Consider the following 24,757-nt stretch of genomic DNA (forward strand, 5'->3'; position numbering starts at 1 on the left):
TTAGGGTGTTTTCATTCTTATAACCTGGTTAGTTCTCTTTCCTTGTATCCCTGGTGTAGATCCCATGATTCCTCTGTTGATTGCTGTTGGGTTCTCTGTGCTAATATTTTACGTGGTATATTTACTTTTATTTTCATAAGGGAGATTGTATTTTTATCCTATTATACTGTTTTTATCAGAATTTGTATCAGTGTTATACTGGCACCTTAAAAAGATGTAGGAATCTTACCTTTTTTATGCTCTAGAGCAGGGTTCTCCAACCCCCGGGCCGTGGACCAGTACTGGTCCGCAGCCTGTTAGGAACCAGGACCCACAGCAGGAGTGAGCATTACCGCCTGAGCTCTGTCTTCTGTCAGATCAGCAGCTCATTCGATTCTAATAGGAGCCTGAACCCTATTGTGAAATGCACATGGGAAGGATCTAGGTTGCATGCTCCTTATAAGAATCTGATGCCTGATAATCTGGGATGATGCCAGTTTCATCCCACCCCCCCACCGTCTGGGGAAAAATTGTCTTCTGCAAAACTGATCCCTGGTGCCAAAAAGGTTGGAGACTGCTGCTCTAGAGCAGATGAAATGGCATTGCGGGAAAATTAACAAAGCTGGCTAAATGCAACATGGTATCCTAGATTGGATCATGGTACAAAAAAAGCACATTAGTGAAAAACTGGTAAAATTTGAACGTAGTCTGTAGTTCCGTTAATAATGTTGTCCCAATGTTAATTTCTTAATTTTTACAAAGGTACAATAATTATGTAAGATGTTAATATTAGGGAAAGCTGAATGAAGGGATATGGGAGCCCTGTATTATCTTTCAACCTTTTTATACATCTAAAAGTGTTCCAAGATAATTTTTTTAAAAGAATAAGACAGGCTGGGTGCAGTGGCTCATGCCTGTAATCCCAGCACTTTGGGAGACCGAGGAGGGCAGATCACTTGAGGTCAGGAGTTCAAGACCAGCCTGGCCAACATGGTGAAACCCCGTCTCTACTAAAAATATAAAAATTAGCCAGGTGCAAAGGCATGTGCCTGTAGTCCCAGCTACTTGGGAGGCTGAGGCAGGAGAATAACTTGAACCCAGGAGGTGGGGGTTGCTGTGAGCCAAGACTGTGCTACTGTACTCCAGCCTGGATGGATGACAGAGCGAGAGATGACAGAGCCTCTGGGTGACAGAGCGAGACTCCATCTCAAAAAAAAAAAAAAAAAAGAAAGAAAGAAAAGAAACTCTGGAAGGACGAATGGAGAACAAGAGCAGTGATTACGTATGGGCATGGGAACTGGGTAGGTGGGAGCAAGGAAGGGTATAAGACAGACTTTTCACTGTCTACATACTTTTTATTGTGATAAGAACACTTAACTTGAGATCTACCCTCTCAAATTTTTAAGCACACAATGCAGTAACTGTATATCTTTTTTATAAGCTAGTGTTGAATTATGTAAGTGAAATACTTATTCAAAAATTAAATATAAAAGATTGAACAAAAGCAGCAGCGCTCAGAGGAATCTGCACAACGTGATGAAGAATGCTTCCATGTCCATGGGGTTCTGATGCAGGCAAAACTGAACCGCATTGTCCAGGGTTGCACACACAGTTGGGAGAGGGAAGGACAGTGTCACATGGTAAGGTATGTCTCTTCCTATGGGTCACAGTCACAGAGTTTGAGAAATGTTATCTATTTTACTCTCTCATCCTTATGTTTAACTGTTTAAGACAAAAACCCAGTCTGTTTGCTGCAAGATTGAGGGTTACTCAAGTTGTTCACTCTGTGGACACTGAGCACCTGTTTATGTTGATTTTAGACAAAAGAACACTAGTTATTCGATCAGCGTGTCTTACAATGGGCAAATAAAGGAAGCATCATCCTGATTCATCAAAATCCTCTTTATAATATTTTGGTTAGCATTTTAAGAACACTCTTCTTCCTTTTAGGTAAATGGAAGAGCTGGAGACCAGTTTATTCCAGACACGGAAAGCACATAGAATAGAACAAATGGTGGCAAGATGGCTTCGGCGTTCCCGGGACAGCTCGGCCCGGTAAGGCTCCTGGGTTTGCAGAGATTTCTATCTATAAAGGTTTGGAGTCTCAGGGGGAGGAGCTTGTGCCGGTCCTGGCCACACCTTGGGATCGCTGTCTCTGGCTTGCTTTGTTCTTACACCATATGGTGGGAGCAGTGTAAACAAGTCAGCAATTTTGCTGGAGTGCTTTTCCCTGTACCCTACCCCGAACGTGTACCTACACACACACAGACACACTTACCCCAACTCTCATACACATTTACAACATTTACAAACACACTCATACACAGACATACACACAGAAATACACTCATACATACTCGTACACACATGCATATACACTCTCTGGAGCACACACACATACACTCTTTTGATCTCTCTCTCTGACACACACACACACACACACACACACACACCTCTTGTCTTAGTACTTGACATGAAAGTCAGGCAATCTGCTGTTGATATTCTTTCCATGTCTTCATTTCCAGCGGCTGTTCCTTCCTTGCAGTTCCTATGTCATTCTAAAGAAAATAAAATGAAATCAAATACCGATCTGATTTTTCAGCTACAGGAGAACTTTCAGAACTTTCAGATATGATCTGTTTCAAAGCGTTCGTTTTTGCTTAGATTTCCCATCTGGCCCTGCCACAGAGATGAAATATCACGTGTCAGGTGTTTCTGAGACACACATTCTTCCAAAGGAACTGGAAACAGCTGTTCTGCTGCTGAGTAATAAACTTTGCTCAGGGCTCCACTGCCTTGTGGCCAAGTTCTGTGATCCTCACTCACCCAGGTCAGATAAAATGGGGCTAGTAGAATTAGCTCCATTTTACAGATGAAACACCTCAGGCTCAAAGAGTGACTTGTTTAGGACCACTCTTACCCCATGCTCAGAAAGCTTGGATGGGTCCCCATTTATTATAGGAGGAAGCTTAAACACTTTTGGTCTGACATTTCAAGCCGCAATCCTTTCCAGCTATTTGTCTTCTGCTTCCTTCACAGTGTGCTCCAGCTAAAGGGAACATTTATTGTTCTACTACAAGCACCCTGTCTTCTCTTTCACCCCTTGGACCTGGGCTCCTGGGCCAGATCCCTTCCTCCCATCTCCATGTGGCCAGAACCCCCCACAGCTGAAGGTCTGGCTGAAGTGCTGGGTCTTCCATGAAGTGTTCCTCAGTCTAGAGTCAGGATGAATTTCTCCATGGGACCCCATAGTATTTTATTTGTAGCATTGGCATTGTGCTACCCCTGGTGCCTTCAACTTATTGGAGCCCATTCATTTCCTTTCTAGACCTGCCTTCTGTGAGGTCAGGGAAGAACTGGCCTCATCTCTATAGCCCAAAAGTGATTGTCTCGCATGAGTGTTGTAGGTGGTCAGGTAGTGCTTGATGAATGAATGGAAAAACTGCTAAGCACATTGTTTCCCACAGTGGTGTCTGCAAAACCTAGTCCTGTGTGATGCTGCTCCATTAAAAGAGATTCTGTGGCCATACATGTTTGAGAAATGATGCATCTTATTTCCTACTTTTGCCTCCCCCGACTTGGTGATTTATTATACACATTATGCACATAATACAGATTAAAGGCTCTGAGAAGTCCCGCAGAAAAAGAGACCTGTTTAACTTGACGTTGCCTAGATATTTAACCTTGGAACCCTCTTAACATCTTGCCTTCTCACAGACCGTAAATGAAAGGTGACAACCATCACCCCTATCTAATTTTAGAACATTTTCAATACTATAAAAAGAAACCCTGTGCCCCTTAGCAGTCACTTCCTATTCTCCCCTCTGTCAGTCCCAGGTAACCACTAATTTACTTTCTTTTATTCTTTTTTGAGACAGAGTCTCACTCTGTTGCCCAGTGTGGAGTGCAGTGGTGCGATCTCAGCTCACTGCAGCCTCTGCCTCCCAGGTTCAAGCAATTCTCGTGTCTCAGCCTCCCGTGTAGCTGGGACTGCAGGCGCGTGCCACCACGCTACTTTCTATCTCTATAGATTTGCCTATCTTGGATATTTCACATAAATGGAATTATACAGTATGTGTTCTTTTGTGACTGGCTTCTTTTGCTTAGCATAATATATTATTTTACTTAGCATAATGTGTTCTTCTTTTGCTTGTCTTCTTTTGCTTATCATACTGACATGGATCAGTATGACATGTCATAGTGTGGATTGGTATTTCATTCTGTTTTATTGTCAAATAATATTCCATTATGGAATATTTTCTTTGTTCATTCATCAGTTGATTTAACATAAACATTTGGGTTGATATATAAAGCCAAATAAGAATACATAGATAGATAGATAGATAGATAGATAGATAGATAGATAGATAGATAGATGGAGCATGTATGTGATATGAACATTTGAGTCGTTTCCACTTTTGGACCATTATGAATAATGCTGCTATGAACATTTGTGTAAAAGTTTTTGTTTGAACATATATTTTCATTTCTCCTGAGTATATACTTAGGAGTGGAATAGTTGGGCCACATAACAGCTCTGTGTTTAGTCTTTTGAGGAACTGCCAGACTGTTTCCCAGAGTGGCCATACAATTCTACATTTCCACCAGCAGTATATGAGAGTTCCAGTGCCTCTACATCTTTGCCAACACTTGCTGTTATCTCTTTTATTGTAGCCATTCTAGTGGGTGTGGAGTGGTGTCCCACTGTGGTTTTTGTCTGCATTTCCCTGGTGGTTAATGATATTAAACATCTTCCCTTGTGTCTAGGGAGTTTTGCTTTCCAAGTGCTTGAGAAAGAGAAAAACAAAGAAAGAAAGTTTCCTGTCAGTGCCCATGGAAGACATAATTTCCATATTTCTAGGATAAATCATTTGTAGCCTTGCATGAATTTCTTCTCATCTCTAATCCTTGGTGTCCTTAGATTACTAGAAAATGATCAATAACTGAAAAAGCTGAGTGTGGGGTAAATAATTTCATTTCCTAGGGATAGACTAAATGGTACCACCTACCACCTTGTTGCCTAGTCAAGAAACCTGAGCATCATCCTGACTCCTTGAATCCCCTGCACCCACCCCATCAGCAGCTCCTGTCAGTTTGCCTTCAGAACTGTCCACCTCTCTGTCCCTGGGAGCCCTGCAAGGACCACTCACTTGCTTTTTCCTGTTCCAGCTGATTCTCTAGTTTGCAGCTATAGTGGACTTTTCAAAATGTAAAATGTTCCTGTCCCACGCTAGCTCCCAGCTCTACCCCACCCTACCCCACCCCGAACCATTCAGTGGCCCACCTACCGTTTTGCCATAACCTACAAGTCTCTTCACAGTCCGTCCCCAGCCCAACTGTCCAGCCTCACCTTGTTCCTCTTCCTTCCTTGCTCACCATTCTCCATTGTTTTGCTTTTTTAAAAGTATCTAGAACTCATTGAGGTCTTTCCTATCTCAGGGATTTTGCACTTGCTGTTCAGTTGGCCTGGAAAGTTCTTTTACTTCCTCTTTTTATGGCAGTCCTTCTTCATCAGGTTAAATTTAAACATCACCTTCTTTAAGAGGCCTTTCCTGACCACCCAAGGCACAGGGAGTCCATTCTCTTGATTGTTTCCTCCAGGATACTTACCTGCTCATCACACTTTATAATTATGTATATATTTATTTACCTGTTCATTATCACCTCTGCCATCATATGGCTTTTCTCCCCCAACCTTCCTGTCATGTATGAGACAAGGGACCCTGACTGTTTTGTTTCACAAAGTATCCTCAGCCCTAACAGAGTCCATAGTATGTAACAGACATTCAATAAATTTTTACTGATTAAGGGCTTTCACAGTAGGGGACTGTATTATTCATTGAAATATATTTTAAATGCCCATCTCTCCTTCTTCCAAAAGGAATTTTTAATGATTACATTTTTAAAACATGGGAAAATTAAAATAAGAAATGTTAGAAATAGATTGCAAACCAATCAGACTTAAGGATTTAGCATTTGAATACTAACATTAGCCCTGAATTTCCTGGTAGCTGGGGCAAGAAATCAAGGAAGTGTATTGAAATGACTTCTATAGTGCAGAAAGAAGAAACACAGATATGCATCTGTAGTCACATAATTTTACATGCATATTTTAGCGATTCTGTTTTTTTCTGACTTTTAAAAACTCAGTCATTTCAGCCAGTTATACTTGCTTTACTTGTCATTACCATTTTTTTCCCATAAAATTTAAACTTTATCTGTGGCTCTAAGTGAGTTGTCTAGGAGTAAATTAGTCAAAAATAACCATTTCCATTTCCAGGCATTACTAAACAAATTGATAACTTTTATACACACAGGGTAATGTTAGAGCTTTATAGAGACTCTTAAACAGGTATTTTACTGAGGAGTGGTATCAACTTTCAAAGTTCCTGTGATTTCTTACATTTTAAATTAATTTTTAGTAGGTGGTTATTGTTACATTCATTAGTCAAATTCAGTTGGTAGCCCTTAGTTTAAATGAGTGTCCATGGTTGGGTAGGAGTGAACTGGTGAGACCTATAATTATAGGAATGGGAAATTGTGCAGATATGATAAGGATGACTCCTCTGTTACCACTCGATTTCGTTTTCCAACAGGAAAATAACATTTACAGTATCAGTGTTCTTTTAGAAATAGCTAACCTCCCAAATGGTCTCTGTGACATGTTTTGAATTTCTATGTAAATAATGCAATGCCAACTGCTTAATAAAAGCTGCAACACAGTGACATTACATCATAAACTAATTTTTAACCATTTGCTTTCAATCAAATTGTTGTCTTCTTTATAGCTTTGTGTGACTACAGAAGTGATAAAATGACAAAGACTTGAAGATAATATATTTTTCCACTTAATAATACCAATTTTTCGGCTGGGCGTGGTGGCTCAAGCCTGTAATCCCAGCACTTTGGGAGGCCGAGGTGGGCAAGGTCAGGAGTTCGAGACCAGCCTGGCCAACATAGTGAAACCCCATCTCTACTAAAAATACAAAAATTAGCCAGGCATGGTGGCGCGCATCTCTAGTCCCAGCTACTCAGAAGGCTGAGGTAGGAAAATCTCTTGAACCCAGGAGGCGGAGGTTGTGTGAGCCACTGCACTCCAGCCTGGGCAACAAAGTGAGACTCCGTCTCAAAACTAATAATAATACCAATTTTTTCTTTCCAGAAGTTTCCATTTTTACATAGTTAAATGGGATTTTCCTTCACAATTTCTTTCATTGCTTCTAAGCTTACAAAAATCTTCATCCAATAAAAGTTTAATTTTCAATTCAATTTAACAGCTTAAAATGTTTATGTTTAATTATTTAAGTTGGAGTTTATTTTAGTATATGCTAGGAGATGATGATCTAACTGGTTTTTTTTCCCAAAATAGTAAGTAGTCATTCATATCACCACTAACTGTGAGTGATCTTTGCCTTCTTGATTCATTCTTTACTGACCCCTCCTTTATTGTATGTGAAGTTCTGGCATCTGTGAGTGGGAGATTGGACCTGTTTGTGGGCTGGCTATTCTGTTTCATTGATCTAACTGCCTACTTTTACACAGCTGTATTAAAATTACTTACATTATAATGGTATTATGTATCTCATTATGCTTTTTTTTTTTTATTTTTGAGATATAGTTTCCCTCTGTAGCCCAGTCTGGAGTGCAGTGGTGTGATCTTGGCTCACTGCAACCTGCACCTCCTGGGTTCAAACGATTCTCCTGCTTCAGCCACCCACGTAGCTGGGATTACAGGCATGCACCACCACACCCGGCTAATTTTTGTATTTATTTATTTATTTATTTTTGAGATGGGTTTCACTCTTGTTGCCAGGGCTAGGGTGCAACAGCGTGACCTCGGCTCACCACTACCTCCGCCTCGTGGGTTCAAGTGATTCTCCTGCCTCAGCCTCCCGAGTAGCTGGAGTTACAGGCATGTGCCACCACACCCAGCTAATGTTTGTATTTTTAGTAGAGATGGGGTTTCTCCATGTTGGTCAGACTGGTCTCAAACTCCTGACCTCAGGTGATCCACCCGCCTTGACCTTCCAAAGTGCTAGGATTATAGGCGTGAGCCACCATGCCCAGCCTAATTTTTGTGTTTTTAGTAGAGGCAGTGTTTCATCATGTTGGCCAGGCTGGTCTCGAACTCCTGACTTCAAGTGATCCGTTGACCTCAGCCTCCCAAAATGCTGAGATTACAGGCGTGAGCCACCGTGACCAGCCTCATTACCTATTAAACTAAGCTTTTATTACTCTTCATTTTCAATGCTTTTATTCTTACCCATCTATTCTGTCATATGAACTTTAGAATCATTTTATTATACTATTAAAACAAATAAGCATGAGATTTACTGAATTCACTCTGTCTCTTTTTTCTTTTTCTTTTTTTTTGAGATAGGGTCTTGCTCTGTTGCCCAGGCTGGAGTACAGTGTTGTGATCTTGGCTCACTGCAACTGGCACCTTCCGGGTTCAAGTGATTCTCGTGCCTCAGCCTCCTGAGTAGCTGGGATTACAGGTGTGCGCCACCACACCCAGCTAATTTTTGTATTTTTGGAAGAGACGGGGTTTCACCATGTTGCCCAGGCTGGTCTTGAACTCCTGATCTGAAGTGATCTGCCCACCTCAGACTCCCAAAGTGCTAGGATTACAGGCATGAGCCACCCCACCCCACCAAGATTTACTAAATTCTCTTATGCTTAATCTAGAAATGTTGGCTTTATAGAGCAAGATCTAAAGAAGCATAAAGAACTTTATGCGACTTTGTGCTTTCTTCACTGCTTGGTTGTATCTTGAAAAGATGATTTCTTTGAATTTATCTTGAATGTTAATACTAATGAACATACATGCATGTCTACACACACAATGACACAAGGCACATACATGCACACGTGTACACACCCATGCATGTGTGCACACAGGCACACGATGCACACATATGTACACACACACATACACACATGCACACATATGTACACACACATACACACATATGCACACATGTACACACACACACACACATTTTGGCATGTTAGTTTCAGAAGCCCTTGCTGCTGGTTTTACACACTTTCCAAACTTACTTGGTTATTACAACTATAAGTAGTCTATGTACTAATTTTAAAAATGGTTTGGTTAAAACCTTTCTAATATTATTGACCTTTCTAATAGTATTAATGGTGTAGAAAGACCCTTTCAGCCACCAATTTTTTTAATTATGTCTTGACCCATAGGCAAAAGTAGAAAGATTTGAGGATAGTCTGGAAGGCTCCTGGACTACATCTGTGGAGTTGCCATTATTTCCTGAATCCTGTTTTTAAAGTAATAATGGAAGAATTTCTCCTTTCAACTGTAGGAGCACTGCCCTCACAATCTCCACCGTGAATGGCCCCCTAGAAATTGTTACAACCACAAGCACATTCCTATGATAGTGATTATATGCTACATTTCCTTCTGGTACAGACTGCTGCCTCTATTTCTGCTTTCTCTGAATAGTCTTTACATTATGAAATCCAGTTTATACCAGATTTAGCTTTTAAAATCACTCAAGCTGAACATAATAAAGTGTTTAAACATAGATTCAAAATTGTTTCTCCACGTCCTGCTGGAACTCAGAGGTGAATTCTTTGTTGTTACAGGATAGAGGTAGAATATATTTTCCAACATATCAGAGAGCAGATAGAAAGCCAGAAAATATTTGAAGTGCAATCAGTATTCATCTGGTAGTTTTCTTTTTCAGTGTTATTAACCAGCTCAATATAAACTTATGAGCTATGAAAAATAGAATTCATCTACATGAGACTGTTTTCATGATAAATGTAACATGTTTGTTCTGGTTCTACCTTAGGGGAGATCCAGTTATCTGGCAGGAATTTCATTAGTGTAACTATAGGGCTTCTGTTCTTCCAGTGTAAGATCACAGAAATGACCTCACGTTTATGGTTTGAAACGATTACAAAGGCAGCAGAAATATGTTTTGAGATCAGTGCTTAGTTTAATATTTATAAGGTGCTTCAGAGGAGGAAATTTTGTTACAGAGATCATTTCCTTTAGCTTACTGTCAATATTAAATGTTCTCTATGAGGAGAGGCCACGGTTTGGTCATGTACTTACGTTAATCCCTTTCCAAACAAAAGCTAGAACATGGCCTTTGGGGAAAATGTCAAATCCAGACTTTGGGCCAAAGCCACTGACACTGTCCAGGGATTAGTCAATACAGTGCAATGTCATTTGTCCACCATTGTGGAGGACCGCACTCTTCCAAATGGAAGATAACGGAGCCTGCCCATTTGAAAAGCATCAAAATGGATTCTGTTGAAACCCTGTAGTAAGGTTTGTTTTTTCTTTTGTTCTCCGAACAATTATTAAGCCCTACTCTATGACTGGTACTGAGTTCAGCACATGAGACAACCAATATGTCTTTCTACACAAACTAGTCCAGAGAGAACAAGAGACTTTGCACTGGTCTGTAGGTGCATTTAGTAGAAGGAGATATTTCCACCAAAATCCGAAGACTGAATAGGAGTTGGGCAGGTAGAGAGCATGATTGGATATGTTGGGGAAGTTGTATGTGTGTGTGTGTGTGCATGCACGCGTGCGTGTATGTGTGTGTGTGTGTTTTGGAGGCAGGTGAGTTATTCTAGGCAGAGGGAAGAGCTTGTCCAAAGGCCAATGTGTTTGAGGAACTTAGAGGAGACTAGTTTGGCTGGAACAAAAATATCAAAGAGAATGAATGGCTTGGTCCTGGAGGCTGGAGTGATGGGCAGGAGCTGTATTAAGCCATATTCAGGATTTTGGATTAGGCCATTCAATCAGGGGAGACACAGGAACAGAATTGTGTTTATAAAATCAGTCTGGCGGCTAGATGGAGAATCATTCAGGAGAGAAGAGAATGGAAAGTGGGGAGACCAGTTAGTAGCCTAGTAGAAACTTGTCAGTAGGGCTGGTGATGGGGGGCCTGAAACAGAATAGTGGCTGTGGAGACGGAAAGAAATTGACCCTTTTTGAGATCTTCTCGTGTTGTGAATGATTTGAAGGATGAGAGTCAGGGAAAGTCAAGGATGACTCTGGGATTCTGGCTTGAGCAATTGTCATTATCCCTATGATACCATTTACTGAGCTCTGAGACCTGGAGAAGATAAGTTCTGATTAGGGCAATAGTCATAGGGTTGAGTAAACAAAAGGAAAATGACAAACTTTCATCTCTGTTACTTATATTTAAATTGCTGGTTTTTACTTGTTGTATATGCATTTTCACCTTTTGCTAATTATATTAGAGGTACAACTATATTAGCAGTACCGTATTAGATGTGTACAGTATTTTGCTCGTCTATTTACCCAATAAGCACTGTTGCTTCCTGTGAGCAAAGATCTTCACTTGACAATGTGAGAAATGCAGAGGTGGATAAAATGTGATTCCTGTTTCCAAGGAATAAATAGTCTGTTAAGGGTAACAATATATGGAGTCAGATAACTTTAAATAAAGGTTTGAGCCATAAGAGAGGGCCAGAGCTCCAAGATGAGAGAATTTACATCTGGCTAGGAAATCAGATAAGAAAGATGTGACCTTTGAGCTGGACCTTGACTTGGCCTCACACTTTCTGCAGAGGTAGTTGTGTGAGCTGAGGCCCAGGGGTAAAACTGGTGTAGTAGGTAAGATCAGTCTGGAGTGAAGGCCTGGGAAGGGGAGTGGTGGGTGGATGCTGGCTAGGGACTGAAGCCTCAGGACACAGGTCCATGAGGGCAAGGTTGAAGAGTTTGGCTTTTGTTCTGTGGGTGATGGGGAATTATTAGGAGGAGAATAATTCCAGCTCTCACTTAGGAAAGGTAAACAATAGCTTACACAGTGCTATGGAAGGGTATTTTCTAGTTTGTGTTTCTTTGTATGTCTGAAGCTTATAGGCCCATAATACTTTTTGATGTAGGGTCTTCAAGGTCATCCTTTGTTGTGTTTGGTTTATCTATTCCCTGTCAGGTTGTTTTGAGTTTTCCCACTATTCTAAATAAAGCTGAGATTGATATTTTTCAATACTCAAGAGCCAGGGTTTATTGAGCTCATACTCTGTTCTAGAACTTTACTAGGCATGGGAGACCGGAGATGAATGGGTGCCACCCTTGTCTTCTAGGAACTCATGGTCCAGGATAAACAATATGATATTTTTTCCTTTGTGGTCATCACTTCAAGGAATACCAGTCAACATGGAAACAGAAGATCAAATTTAAAGTTTAAATTAATGTTACATTTTCACCAATGATTTCCTAGAGAGATTGAATTGCCAGTTTGTATTGTCATGCTTTAATCTCAGGACTAGTACGTGTTGGGCCTTATTATTTTTATTCATATTTGGTATGACACATAATAGTACTCCATAGCCCTTTCGGGTGTGCTTCTTTAATAAGGTTGTACATTTTCTGTGTTAATTTCCAGCTTGCTTTCTTCATGTGAGAGTTGTCAATTCACTTGCTTTGAGCATGTGAAATGTGGGTATCTGCTATATGTATTTAAGCCCATTCTTCATATATTTGTATTATAGGCTTTCCCCACTTCAGGATTTTTTTATTTACTTATTTTCAACTGCTTTATTGATAGATAATTTAGATACCATACAATTCACCCATTTGAAGTGTACAGTTCAATGGTTCTTAGTGTATTCACAAGAGATCTGCAACTGTCACGAGTCCATTTAGGAAGGTTTTCATCCCCCACAAAAGAAACCCATACCTATTAGCAGTGACTCCCAAACTTCCCAAACCTCCCTCCCTGAAGCCTTGGACAACCACTAATCTACTTTCTGTCTCTATAGATTAGTCTATTCTAGATATTTCACATTAATGGAATCATACAATATGTGGTCATTTGTGACTGGCTTTCACTTAGCCAGATTCATCCATGTTTCATTCCTTTTCATTGCCAAATATTCTGTTGTGGAATACTGTATTTTATTTATCCATGTCATTAGTTGATGGACATTTGAGTTGTTTTCACTTTTGGATATTTATAGAAAATGCTGCTATAAATATTCATGTGCAAGTTTTTGTGTGGACATATATTTTCGTTTCTCTCCAGTACATACCCAGGAGTGGAATTGCTGGATCATGTTGTACACCATGTTTAGTCTTTTAGGAAACTTCCAGACACTTAAAGAACTTTCTAGAATTTCTATTCAGTTTCATTGGTGAAAGCCACACCATGCAGTTTCGATTATTGCCTTTGTCTGAAAGGAGTGTTGCTTTTCAACTGTAACTTTTCTGAAATCTAAGTATTTCTGATAGAAATTTAGAGTTCAAATTGATATGTGCTGTAAGTGTGAAATAGATGCTGGATTTCAAAGACTTAATATGAAAGAATGCAAAATCATCAATAATTTTGTGTATCACAAGTTGAAATGATGATACTATTTTGGATATATCGAGTTAAATAAAATATATGTTATTAAAATTTATTTCACTTATTTTTTTTCCTGTTTTTATGTAGCTGTTAGAAGACTTAAATTTACGTGTGCTGTGTGTGTATTTCATTTGGACTGCACTGCTCTAGAAGTTGCGCTAGTGTGCCTATTGAAGAAAGTAGCCCCAATTTGACACCTGCTTCCCAGCTGTGTGTCTTTAAGCAAGTTAAAATCTCTCAGAGCAAGATTTAGTCTTTTTACCTATAAAACAGGAATAATAATTGTACCCACCTCACAAGTCTATTTTGAGGGTTGAGTGATATATATATATATATATATGTATGTTAAATCACTCTCTAAAGTATAGTTAGTATTCATAAATGTTATTATTATTGTTGTTATTGCTGTGATTACCATCAATTTGTCAAGTTGTTTTTTAATCTGGAAGAATTTTTTATTGATATTACATTAAATCTCTGTTTAATTTAGAACTTTTTTTTTTTTGGATACTTAGTGTTTCCATCCAGGAACCCAGCATAACTTTAACCCAATTATTGTGTCTTCCTTTATTGCTTTAAGGAAAGTTATATTATTTACTTTAAATAAATCCTTCTTCCCCTGCATTACATTAGTACATGTCACTAGTTTTGTTACTTGAATCCTTTCTTGGCATTTTCTAGATATTTAGCATTCACTCATTAAGAATGCCTAACAACGAATGTACATTCAGCTAATCTGCTTTTAATGAATTGTTTAATGCTTTTTGTGGCTGTGTTTTGTGTTTCTATCCTGCATCTCCACTAAACTTATCTTTTGGCACTAGAAATTTTCTTTGTTCATCATTTTCTGTGTGAATGTCATCTGCTACAAAACAAAAAATAAGGTGGTACTTTTCCATTCCTATGCTCATTATTCCTCTTTTCATTTTTCCTTCCCTGATAACTGTTGTTAGCATTTAACCTACTACATTAAATAGAAGTAAGTCTAGGGTATCCTTATCCTGTTGTTAAAAAAATTTAACACCAAATTATTTGTTTGTTTGTTTGTTTTTGAGATAGTCTTACTCTGTCACCCAGGCCGAAGAGCAGTGGCGTGATCTCAGCTCACTGCAACCTCAGCCTCCTGAGTAGCTGGGACCACAGGTGTACACCACCACATCCAGCTATTTTTTTGTATTTTTAGTAGAGACAGGGTTTTGCCATGTTGCCCAGGCTGGTCTTGAACTCCCGGACTCAAGTGATTAGCCTCAGCCTCCCAAAATGCTGGGATTACAGGCATGAGGCACTGCACCTGCAATGTCAAATGTTGATTTGTGACTTTTAGTGTAGAGTATTGTTTATTGCATTTAGGAAAATCTTTTTATAGCTTTAAAAGTTTTTTAAAAATCAGGTATAGGCTGGGTGTGGTGGCTCATGCCTGTAATTCCAGCACTTTGGGAGGACGAAGGGCAGATCACTTGAGCTCAGAAGATTGAGACCATCCTGGACGACATGGTGAAACCCCATCTCTACTAAAAATACAAAAAATTAACCGAGTGTGGTAGCACGAGCCTGTAGTCCCAGCTACTTGGGAGGCTGAGGCATGAGAACCACTTGAAGCCAGGAGTGGGCGGCTTCAGTAAGCTGAGATCATGCCACTGCACTCTAGCCTGAGTGACAGAGTAAAACCCTGTCTCAAAAAAAATAAAAAAGAAAAAAAGAAAAAGAAAGAATGAAAAAAAATCAGGAAGAGCTATGGGCTTTATTCAGTGTGAATTTTCAGTTTTCTGTTTCTTCCCTCTCGTTAGGTCTCTGCTGCTCCAGCTCAGTATTACCTGCATGCTGGCCTCGAAGAAAGTCTCTCTCTGCTTCTGGGTTGTGTGGGCTGGGTCATCTATTCATATATAGCCTAAATTTGCTCTAAGTCAGGGCCTGGGGGGATCCTTGGTGGATAACGTACACAAGACTTTGGACTTGTGCTTGTCACTTACATTTTGGCTCTGTGAGACAGTTTTTCATATTTCCGGATCCTTGCTGAAACTGGAGATCGTTATAAAAGAGAGAGATGATTTTCAGATAAGTGAGGGCCTATTGCATTAGGCAGGGTTCCTGACAGTGTTTGGTAAATGGATGAGAATAAATGATAGACCTTAACTGCAGAGCCCCAAGACAGCTGTTACTCCTTCACATTTCTGTTGTTTATAATGACAATAAACACCTCATTCTATCACTATTTGATCTTCCTCAGAAAGAACCACTGACTGTTAGAGGGAAAAATCGTTTGCCACAGACAAATGAAGAATAACTTGTGACTCGCTTTGTCACTCCCTAAAAGTGTCACTCCCTAAAAATATTTGAGAGAGAGAAAATATAACTTTCCTGCTTTCAAAGAACATACATGTTTTAAAGATTGATATGAGGGAGTCCTTACTATCTGAGATTTTATATTGGAATCCTTGCAGTTACAAAGCTTAAAGGGAAGCAAAATTCATCATAAAGAAACAAAGAAAAAAATCACCAAAGACAAAATCTTGCTATAAAATTATCCATCATCAAACATCTGAACCTGACAACTCCTTGTTTCTGTTCACCATCCATGTTTTTCCTCTGCTGTACCTCTGACTCCAGCAGTACGTCCTGCCTGGGATGCCCGTCTGCCTGTCCTTCTGTCAGTCCATCCATCCATCCATCCATCCATCCATCCATCCATCCATCCATCCATCCATCGATTCACTCAGCAGCAGTTATTGAATATCTTCTGTGTACCAGGATCTGGGCTATATAGGCATACCCTAGACATGTCTCAGAGTGCAGCTCAAATCCACCTCTTCCGAGTACCAGATGTGTCCCTGATTCCCTATTCCCTGCCCCACAAAGCTGAAACTGCTCTCCCCCTTCTCTGTGTGTCCATAGCACTTCATGGGCGCTTTCTAGATATTTAACATTACCTCATTAAGAATGCCTGTCTGTATGACTTCTCTTTTAGAGGACAGTCCTAAGTTCTGCTAGTGGCATTTGTGTCTTATTTATCTCAAGAGGAGAGATGGTGTCTGCTCAGCTTGCATCTTTCTCCATGATGCTTAGGGCTGACCCAGTTCATGACCAACAACTAGAGTCTTCTCTTTCTGTTTTTTACGTACTCGTTCTCTTCCAGGGCTAAAGTTGCTGCAGCTGATGAGCCCTCCAGGAACCCAACTCAGACCCTCATCCCTGTGCGGCACACAGTAAAGATAGACAAAGACACCCTCCTCCAGGACTACGGATTTCACATTTCTGAGAGCCTTCCCCTTACAGTGGTGGCTGTCACAGCAGGTAGGAGATGACTGGGAAATGAGAAAGAAGTTTGGTTTCTTAAGGGGAAATAGCCCCAAATCTCCCTGATCTCTCTAATCTACAACAAAATGCAGAAAATCCTACCCTGAGAAGTTAGAAAAGGCACACCTAATTCTGTCTTGGGCTTTGCACCTTACTTTGATGCTGGGAGGGAGCAGCCTCAAGTGCACTTGCCGCTCCAAACCCCAGGCTCCCACTGGCCTTGGCTAGGGCTTTGCCCACCCATGGCTCCTTGGCTGTCTCAGGGGCAGTGAAAGTATTTGGCTAAGCTAGCACTCCTCTTTGAACCCCACCTGCTCCTAGCTGGGGATACTTTCTGGTCAGACAGTAATAGAAACTATTGATTTGTTTTCACTTGAACCTTGTGAAATATAGGCTGTACCAGGGTGGAGAGGAGCAGGTGGGGAAAGTCCAGTGCTTGTCTTCATACTTGAGGTGTGTTAATCTGGGATTCGTTAAAATGTATTAATTTCTATTTACACACACACACACACACCAGAGTTTTTTAGAGATGAATGGAGTAGATTTACTGGCCAACTCTGTTGATTTAGAAGGTTTCTGCTAGTTTTCCTTCTCAGGACAGTCTTCTAACATCCCCGGAAGTTGGTGATAGATGATAGGTATCTTATCCATGGTTTATAAACGGGAAAATTAAGATCCACATGAGCCCAAGCCTGACTGAAGGTGGGGTAGTGAGCCAGTGCCCCTGGGGACTGGATCAGGCTGCCATTTAGCTGTGCTGCTATTACACATGGAGCCTGGGTCTTCCCGGTGTGAGCACCAATTACTTATTTTCTGTCCAACAGGAGGCTCTGCACATGGCAAGCTTTTCCCTGGTGATCAGATCCTCCAAATGAACAATGAGCCTGCCGAAGACCTTTCCTGGGAACGAGCAGTCGATATTCTCAGGTACTAAATGGTCTTCCATCATATACAGAATTGCACAGATTATCAAAGAACAAAGATGGGCAACAGGAATGGCATAACTGATCCCCTGATTTTAATAAGGCTAAGTATCCTTTAAAGCAGCAAAAACAGCCTTGTTTTAGAACGGCTGTTTTTATCTATTAAAACGGCTTCTTGTTAGTGGCTGTTGTAGTCCAGTCTCTCTCACTTGCCTACAAAAGAGCTTGGGAGGCACAGAGTGCTGTATTTGTCAAAGCCCTGCCATGCCCAAGACACCGTGCTAAGCACTGCAGGGAATGCAATGATCATAAATAACCCATAGGCCCTACCCTCTCAGGATTTATAGACACATTGTGACATATGCCAAAGATTGAACTAAATTGATACCAAATCTGTTCTTCTTTATCCCTCTTGATATCTCTTCTTAAATATAATTGCAGGTGCATCTTGGTTGGCATATGTAGTTTCATTGATGTAGCACCTCCAAACTTTCTGCCTGGTGTCATTGTGACTTATGGAAATGCCTCACTTTCTACCTAGACAATGGTTTCCTGAGACCAGGACTCAGTGGGTGCTCAGTTAAATGAGTGAATATGGTTAGCGCTGGGAATTGGCAACCTAGACTTTAAGGTGGAGGAGTGCCATTAATAGGAGTGAAGAGGACAAGCAGACATTTGAAGGACACATGCAAGCTTTGGATTTTAAATTTTTCATTCAACATTGTTCTAATGTTGAATGAAATTCAACATTATATATAGAGAGATAATATAAAGAGAGATGAGAAGCAGAGGTAGGTGAAAACTAACTTGAAGATATATATACAATTCAGTTTGTGCTTTTTTATGAATGGCTGATCTGGCTTTGGGGTGGTATTAATTTGTGGTTTTTTTCCCCTTTTTTTGAGATGGGGTCTTGCTATGTTGCCCAGGCTGGTCTTGAACTCTTGGGCTCAAGTAGTCTCCCCATCCCAGCTAGTGAGGTGGCTGAGGTACGAGAATCGCTTGAACCTGGGAGGCAGAGGTTGCAATGAGCCACGATTGTACCACTGCACTCCAGCCTGGGTGACAGAGCAAGACTCCATCTCAAAAAAAAAGAAAAAGAAAAGTCGAGGAAATACATTGTAAATGCTGGAGAGTCCTCCAACTTGGGCAGAAGTTGTAAATTGACAAAACAGAGAAGGGCGCAGAAATATTTCAGTTGTGTCTTTAATGCTGGGTAAAATTTGGTCCAAAAGATGGAGGTGAAGGGTGATTCAGGCAAAGGGGTAAGCAGAAGCAACAGGGCGGGAAGTAGGGGCTGCTGAGCAGTTCAGTTTGCCTGAAGAAACATTCTAGGGAGTGAAGTCCAGGTGACAGAGGGTCTTGAATGCCAGCACAGCACGTTTCAGTGTGATTCTCCCCCTGGAAGGGCGAGCAGTTGAAGGCTTCTGAGCAGGGTGCGTGACTTGAGGTGTGCTGTGCATTTGTGACCTCTGCTGTGTTTTGCTTGTGAGAATCCCAGGACGCCTTAATTTTTTTTTAGCTTAGTTCCCAGTGTCTAAAGACAGTATGTATTATTCAGTGTCACATGTAAAGGTAAAACACAAAGCAAAACAAAATGATACAACAATGCCAAGAAAACATATCAAATTCCTCCAAATAGCTGTGAGGCCGATATGTCCTTTTAGAGCCTTTGCACTTTGGTTTATTGTGATTTATCTCAGAAAAGGCCTATTCTTATTTAAAATGGAAAAGAGGAAGTCCCCAGACACTTAGACATCTTGGGTTGAGTTTATCCATTTGAGGAAATAACATACCAGCAGCAATTGGCCTAAATGTTCATACTGCAAGAAGTCAAATGAAATTATTTTGCAAACTGCTTCTCCATGATAGCAGTGGCAAAGAGAAAGGAAAATATGAATCGATTTTCTCTGTTCTGCCCACTAATATAAAGTAGAGGTCCAGCAGTTATCTACTTGATTTGATCACTTTTGAAATCTAAAAGATAATGCAAGACAGAGATGTCCACTATCTTGATTATATGATTGGGCTCATTACACTTTGTGTGCCCAAACACCATAAACCCTTTGGCTTTTATCTGATAAATGTTATCCACAGACATTCATTCCATTTAGTGAAATGTTTAGCATGAGTTTTCTGAAATAGCAACCTAACTTATCTGTGTTATTGCCATATTTTCTCTTAAAAATATTTTAGGGTCAGGAGCAGTGGCTCACACCTGTAAGCACAGCACTTTGGGAGGCCGAGGCAGGCAGATCACGAGGTCAGGAGTCTGAGACCAGCCTGACCAAGATGATGAAATCCCATCTCTACTAAAAATATAAAAATTAGCTGGGTGTGGTGGCGGGCACCTGTAGTCTCAGCTACTCGGGAGGCTGAGGCAGGAGAATTGTTTGAACCGGGAAGGCAGGGGTTGCAGTGAGCCAAGATTGCGCCATTGCATTCCAGCCTGGGCAATAGGACAATACTCTGTCTCCAAAAAAAAAAAAAAAAAATTGGGGGACATAAATCTAACTAGTAGTCACTGGATGAGTTCTTCATTGTATGGGACTAAATTAAGGCTAAGTGTCTTAATTAATGTTGTGGCTATAGATATAGACTAGATGGTGGAGGTGGCCATATGAAGATTCCCTCCAGGTGGGAGGAGCTCTCTGGGTCAGCTTAAGTTCCTTTGTAGATTGCTGCATTTCCCAATATCTTTCTCAGTTTTGCTGAGCCAAAAAAGCTAAGGCAAAGGAGGCTACTTTATACTCATTCTGACAGTCTTTTTGACCCTAACACACATGCTCACACGTGTGTACATGCACATGCATCCATCACACAGAACGACTAAATTTTTTTCTTTATTCTTTCTTTTTTCAGGGAAGCGGAAGAGTCTCTTTCAATCACAGTTGTTCGCTGCACGTCGGTAAATCTCTTTCTATGTCCTGTGTGTTAGTTTCACCATTCTTGGCCCTAAGACCCTGTTCCCCCAGAGGATATCCCTCATAAAGTAAGCAGGGAAGACAGACGGTGGAGGGTGACAGCTGCCCGGCAGTGGGTGTCCAGTCAGTCCATGGTATCTGAAGACCTCCTCCATGCAAGTACAGTGGAGGAAACAGATATGGTGCAGGCCTCCAGAATGTCTGGCCCAGCTGAGGAGATAGACCTATGACTATACACAGTAGGATGATGGTAAGGGCACCAAACTGGACTCTTAAGACAGGTTTGAGTGGCATGACTTTGGGAAAATCATTTAGTCTCAGTTTCACTTTTGTAAAATAGTGGTCATGACAGCAACTGCCTTGTCTGTCTAATGGGTTGTTGGGAGTCATGACAATAACTGCCTTGTCTGTCTAATGGGTTGTTAGGAGGACCAAATGAGATGTTGGATGAAAGTGTTTTATCGGCTCCGAGTTTCACCACACAGCAAGGTGTGGCATAGATGATGCACAGGAAGGAAGCGGCAATCCTAAACCACCACAGGCCGAGAAGCTCCTCATGTATTATTTAGGGAAAGTATATAACCAAATTTTCAAAGGAAAAACTGCTAAGGAGATAGTTTTTCAAAAGTTGATAGAAAATTTTCATTGTGAGAAACTTTAATATGTACTTCTTAGGCTTGGCCACAAATAGACCAAAATAAAAAAAGAGGGGCATAGGGAATTTTAATAATGCATGTAATAACCTAATTTAATTGACCACATACCAAGCTACCAAGAAAACTCAATAAATTCCCCAAATGAAAAACTGTGCAGGTCCCTTTTTCTGAATATAATAAAATAGAAGCTAATAACTATTAAAAATTTAATTAAAAACCAGTCAGCCATTCGGAAATAAAAATGTAATTTCCTAAGTAAAGATGGAGTCAAATAGAAAAAGCAAAATTGTCATTATAGACTATTTAGAAAACAATTGAAAATTAAAACTGTACTTCTTCTATTTTTTCTTGAGATGGATTCTCGCTCCTGTCACTCAGGCTGGAGTACAATGTCGTGATATCAGCTCACTGCAACTGCCACCTCCTGGGTTCAAGTGATTCACCTGCCTCAGCCTCCCAAGTAGCTGGGATTACAAGCACCCGCCACCATGCCGGGCTAATTTTTGTATTTTTGGTAGAGACGGGTTTCACCGTGTTGGCCAGGCTGGTCTTGAACTCCTGACCTCAGGTGATCCACCTGCCTCAGCTTCCCAAAGTGCTGGGATTACAGGCGTGAGCCACCATGCCCGGCCAGAACTGTACTTCTTAAAACTAATTTTGTGCAATTGAAGCTATACTCAGAGTAAAATTCATAGCCTTGAGTGGTTTTATCATTTAATACAGAAGTAAATCAATTAAATATTCAGTGCAAGAAGCTAGAAGAAAAGATTAATAAAACAAACATAAAACAGAATAAAGTAATAAAAATTAAAATATAAATGATCCTCTGGAAAACAGAAAGATTGTAATGTTGTTAAGTCCAAGAGCTATTTCTTTAAGGACAAAGGTTATATAAAATGCAAAAACCTTAAGGGAAAGAGATAAGTGAGCCTCATGTGGAGGAAACTAGAATATTACTGACATATACAAAAAAATTAACATAAAAGGAGATACATACTATGTTCCTTGATGGAAAGACTAAGTATTATTAATATATCAGTTATTATATTAATATATATACTTAATACAAATTCAAGCAAACTCTTATGGAACTTTCATTTGGATTTAACAAAGTTTATCAAAGTGAAACTTATCAAGAAAACCTTTTTTAAAAAGGATAATGAGGATGGCCTTGATAGGCAGATTTAAAAATGAACAAAGCTACAATTATTAAAACAGTATTATACTGGTGAAATGTTGAACATGTCAATGTAATCAGATAAAAAGTTCAAGAGTAGATGCTAGTATAAGAACATAGTATGTGAGGCCAGGTGCAGTGGCTCGTGCCTGTAATCCCAGTATTTTGGGAGGCTGAGGATGGTGGATAGCTTGAGCTGAGGAGTTCAAGACCAGCCTGGGCAACATGGCAAAATCCTGTCTCTACAAACACAAAAACAAAAACAAAATGATTATAACTGGCAGGGGCTTAGGTGAGAGAATTACTTGAGCCCAGGAAGTTGAGGCTGCAGTGAGCTGAGATCGCACCCCTGCACTCCAGCCTGGGTGACTGAGACTGTGTATATATATATATATATATATATAGAGAGAGAGAGAGAGAGAGAGAGACACTATATATATATATATATAGAGAGAGAGAGAGAGAGAGAGACCATATCTATAGAGAGACCATATATATATATATATAAAACTATATGTGTGTATGTGTGTGTGTGTGTGTGTATAGTTTGTGAAAAACATAGCATTCCGACTCTGTGGGAGAAAAGGCAATTATTCAAGAAATCAAACTTGGACATTTGTTTAAGTATTTGGAAAAAATCCAGTCTCAACTCTAAATATGCAAACAATATGGATGGATGGATGTCTGGTCACGGGCTGTAGAAAGGTTGCCTACGCATTTAGGGCATGGAAGGAAGCACAGTGGAACAAAGGTGATTTGATTACATGAAAATATAAACCTTCTGTGGTCCAAACACTTCATAACACTAGAAAGCAGAGAAATTGTTGTCTCCTCTCTGTATTTGACAAGTGTTATCTTTTGTTTTTATTTCTTGGAAATAGAGTAGGAAAAAACCCACCTAATTAGAATGAAGATGTTTGCCATAAATATGTCAGACCAAGTATTTTATGTATCGATAAATGGAAGTTCTTCTATTCTTAACAGAATTTGTCAGTTAAATAATATGAAACCAATATGGAAACAGGGAAATCTAATCAGTTTAAATGATAGTGCGGGTGTTAGGATGTCCTTTTTATTTAGCTGGTTATCTCTCATTGGAGAGTATTTTAATCTTAATCAGGCAGGTTTTTTCCTGATCTGTTTCCAAGAAATGAGCAAAAGAAAATACTTAATGCAGGGAGCGAGGGAAACAGCATAGAGGTGAATCCTTTAAATAATAAAAAATATGGGAAAGTGAAAATTGGTACGTGTCCAGTACCACTCCTGAGATTCCTACAAGATTTCCAGGAAGAGAGGAACGTAAATACTGTGCTCTGGAGGCCTCTCAGGGAGAATTGCCATTAGCCCAGTCTGTGGCCATCAGTACCTCTGAGAAATGTCCTAAATATTGGCTAGCCTGCTCCTGGGCCTCTCACCAGAACCCTCCAAAGAATTTTATTTCATTTTATCTTATCTTATCTTATTTTATCTTATTTTATTTATTTTTGTGATGAAGTCTTGCTCTGTCACCGAGGCTGGAGTGCAGTGGCATGATCTTGGCTCACTGCAACCTCCGCCTCCTGGGTTCCAGCGATTCTCCCACCTCAGCCTCCTGAGTAGCTGGCATTACAGGCATGCACCACCATGCCCAGCTAATTTTTATATTTTTTGGTAGAGGCGGGGTTTCACCATATTGGCCAGGCTGGTCTCGAACCCCTGACCTAAAGGGGTCCGTCTGCCTCAGCCTCCCAAAGTGCTGGGATTACAGGTGTGAGCCACTGCGCCTGGCCCCTAAGAATTTTAAAAACATTACAAAATGACCATATATATCTTGCTTTAGCAAGGAGCCTCGTTGTTGTGGTCGATTCTTGGAGTCCTCAAATTACTTGAAACTGATTAGGAATGTTAAAATCCACAGTTGCAACATTAATTACTGCTTCTCTAGAACACAGAATTTTATGAAAAAGGTTCTGATTTAAATCTGTAGATCTGTATTGTCTATATTCATTGTCTATAATACATTAATTATTTGTGATAATATTAATGCCAGTATTTAATGTCTTATTTAATTTGCACCAAAAGGAAATGCTACGAGGAAGATACACTCATTATCCCCCTTTTACAGATGAGGATGCCATGGGCCTCACACGCCCATGGTCTCACATGCAGAAATCAGTGAAGCTGTGTTGTTTTCCAGGTAGACTCCAGAACCCACATTCCTTAGTATTATGCTATTGTACCTTTGTAATCCCTGCTGCCTTCATGAGTGACAGCATGTAGCCCAGGACAGAGGGTGCTGCCAAAAGATACAGGAATGTTTTCCAACATGTCCCTTTCAGTGCCCTTTTAAACATTAACTCTTAGTTCAGCAAAAAACATGCACAAAGAGATTTTATCAGCTGAGGTCTGCTGCTTTCTGATGAATTAATTTAGAATCCGGGGAGAGCTTAGAAGTTCTAGA

General features: G+C 40.2%; 1 protein-coding gene across 1 annotated transcript in view; it reads left to right on the top strand.

Annotated features, from left to right (window-relative positions):
- Positions 1-1,933: 1,933 nt before the first annotated feature.
- Positions 1,934-24,757, top strand: part of FRMPD1 (FERM and PDZ domain containing 1) — a 60,399-nt gene continuing 37,575 nt past the window's right edge. The window contains exons 1-4 of the mRNA XM_011939447.1: positions 1,934-2,034; positions 16,477-16,634; positions 17,462-17,564; positions 20,423-20,468. Of these exons, the coding sequence (XP_011794837.1) occupies positions 1,934-2,034; positions 16,477-16,634; positions 17,462-17,564; positions 20,423-20,468 (408 nt within the window). The remainder of the gene's footprint in view (positions 2,035-16,476; positions 16,635-17,461; positions 17,565-20,422; positions 20,469-24,757) is intronic.

This window comes from Colobus angolensis, unplaced genomic scaffold (assembly GCF_000951035.1).
Source record: "Colobus angolensis palliatus isolate OR3802 unplaced genomic scaffold, Cang.pa_1.0 Scaffold181, whole genome shotgun sequence".
Lineage (NCBI taxonomy): Eukaryota > Metazoa > Chordata > Mammalia > Primates > Cercopithecidae > Colobus > Colobus angolensis.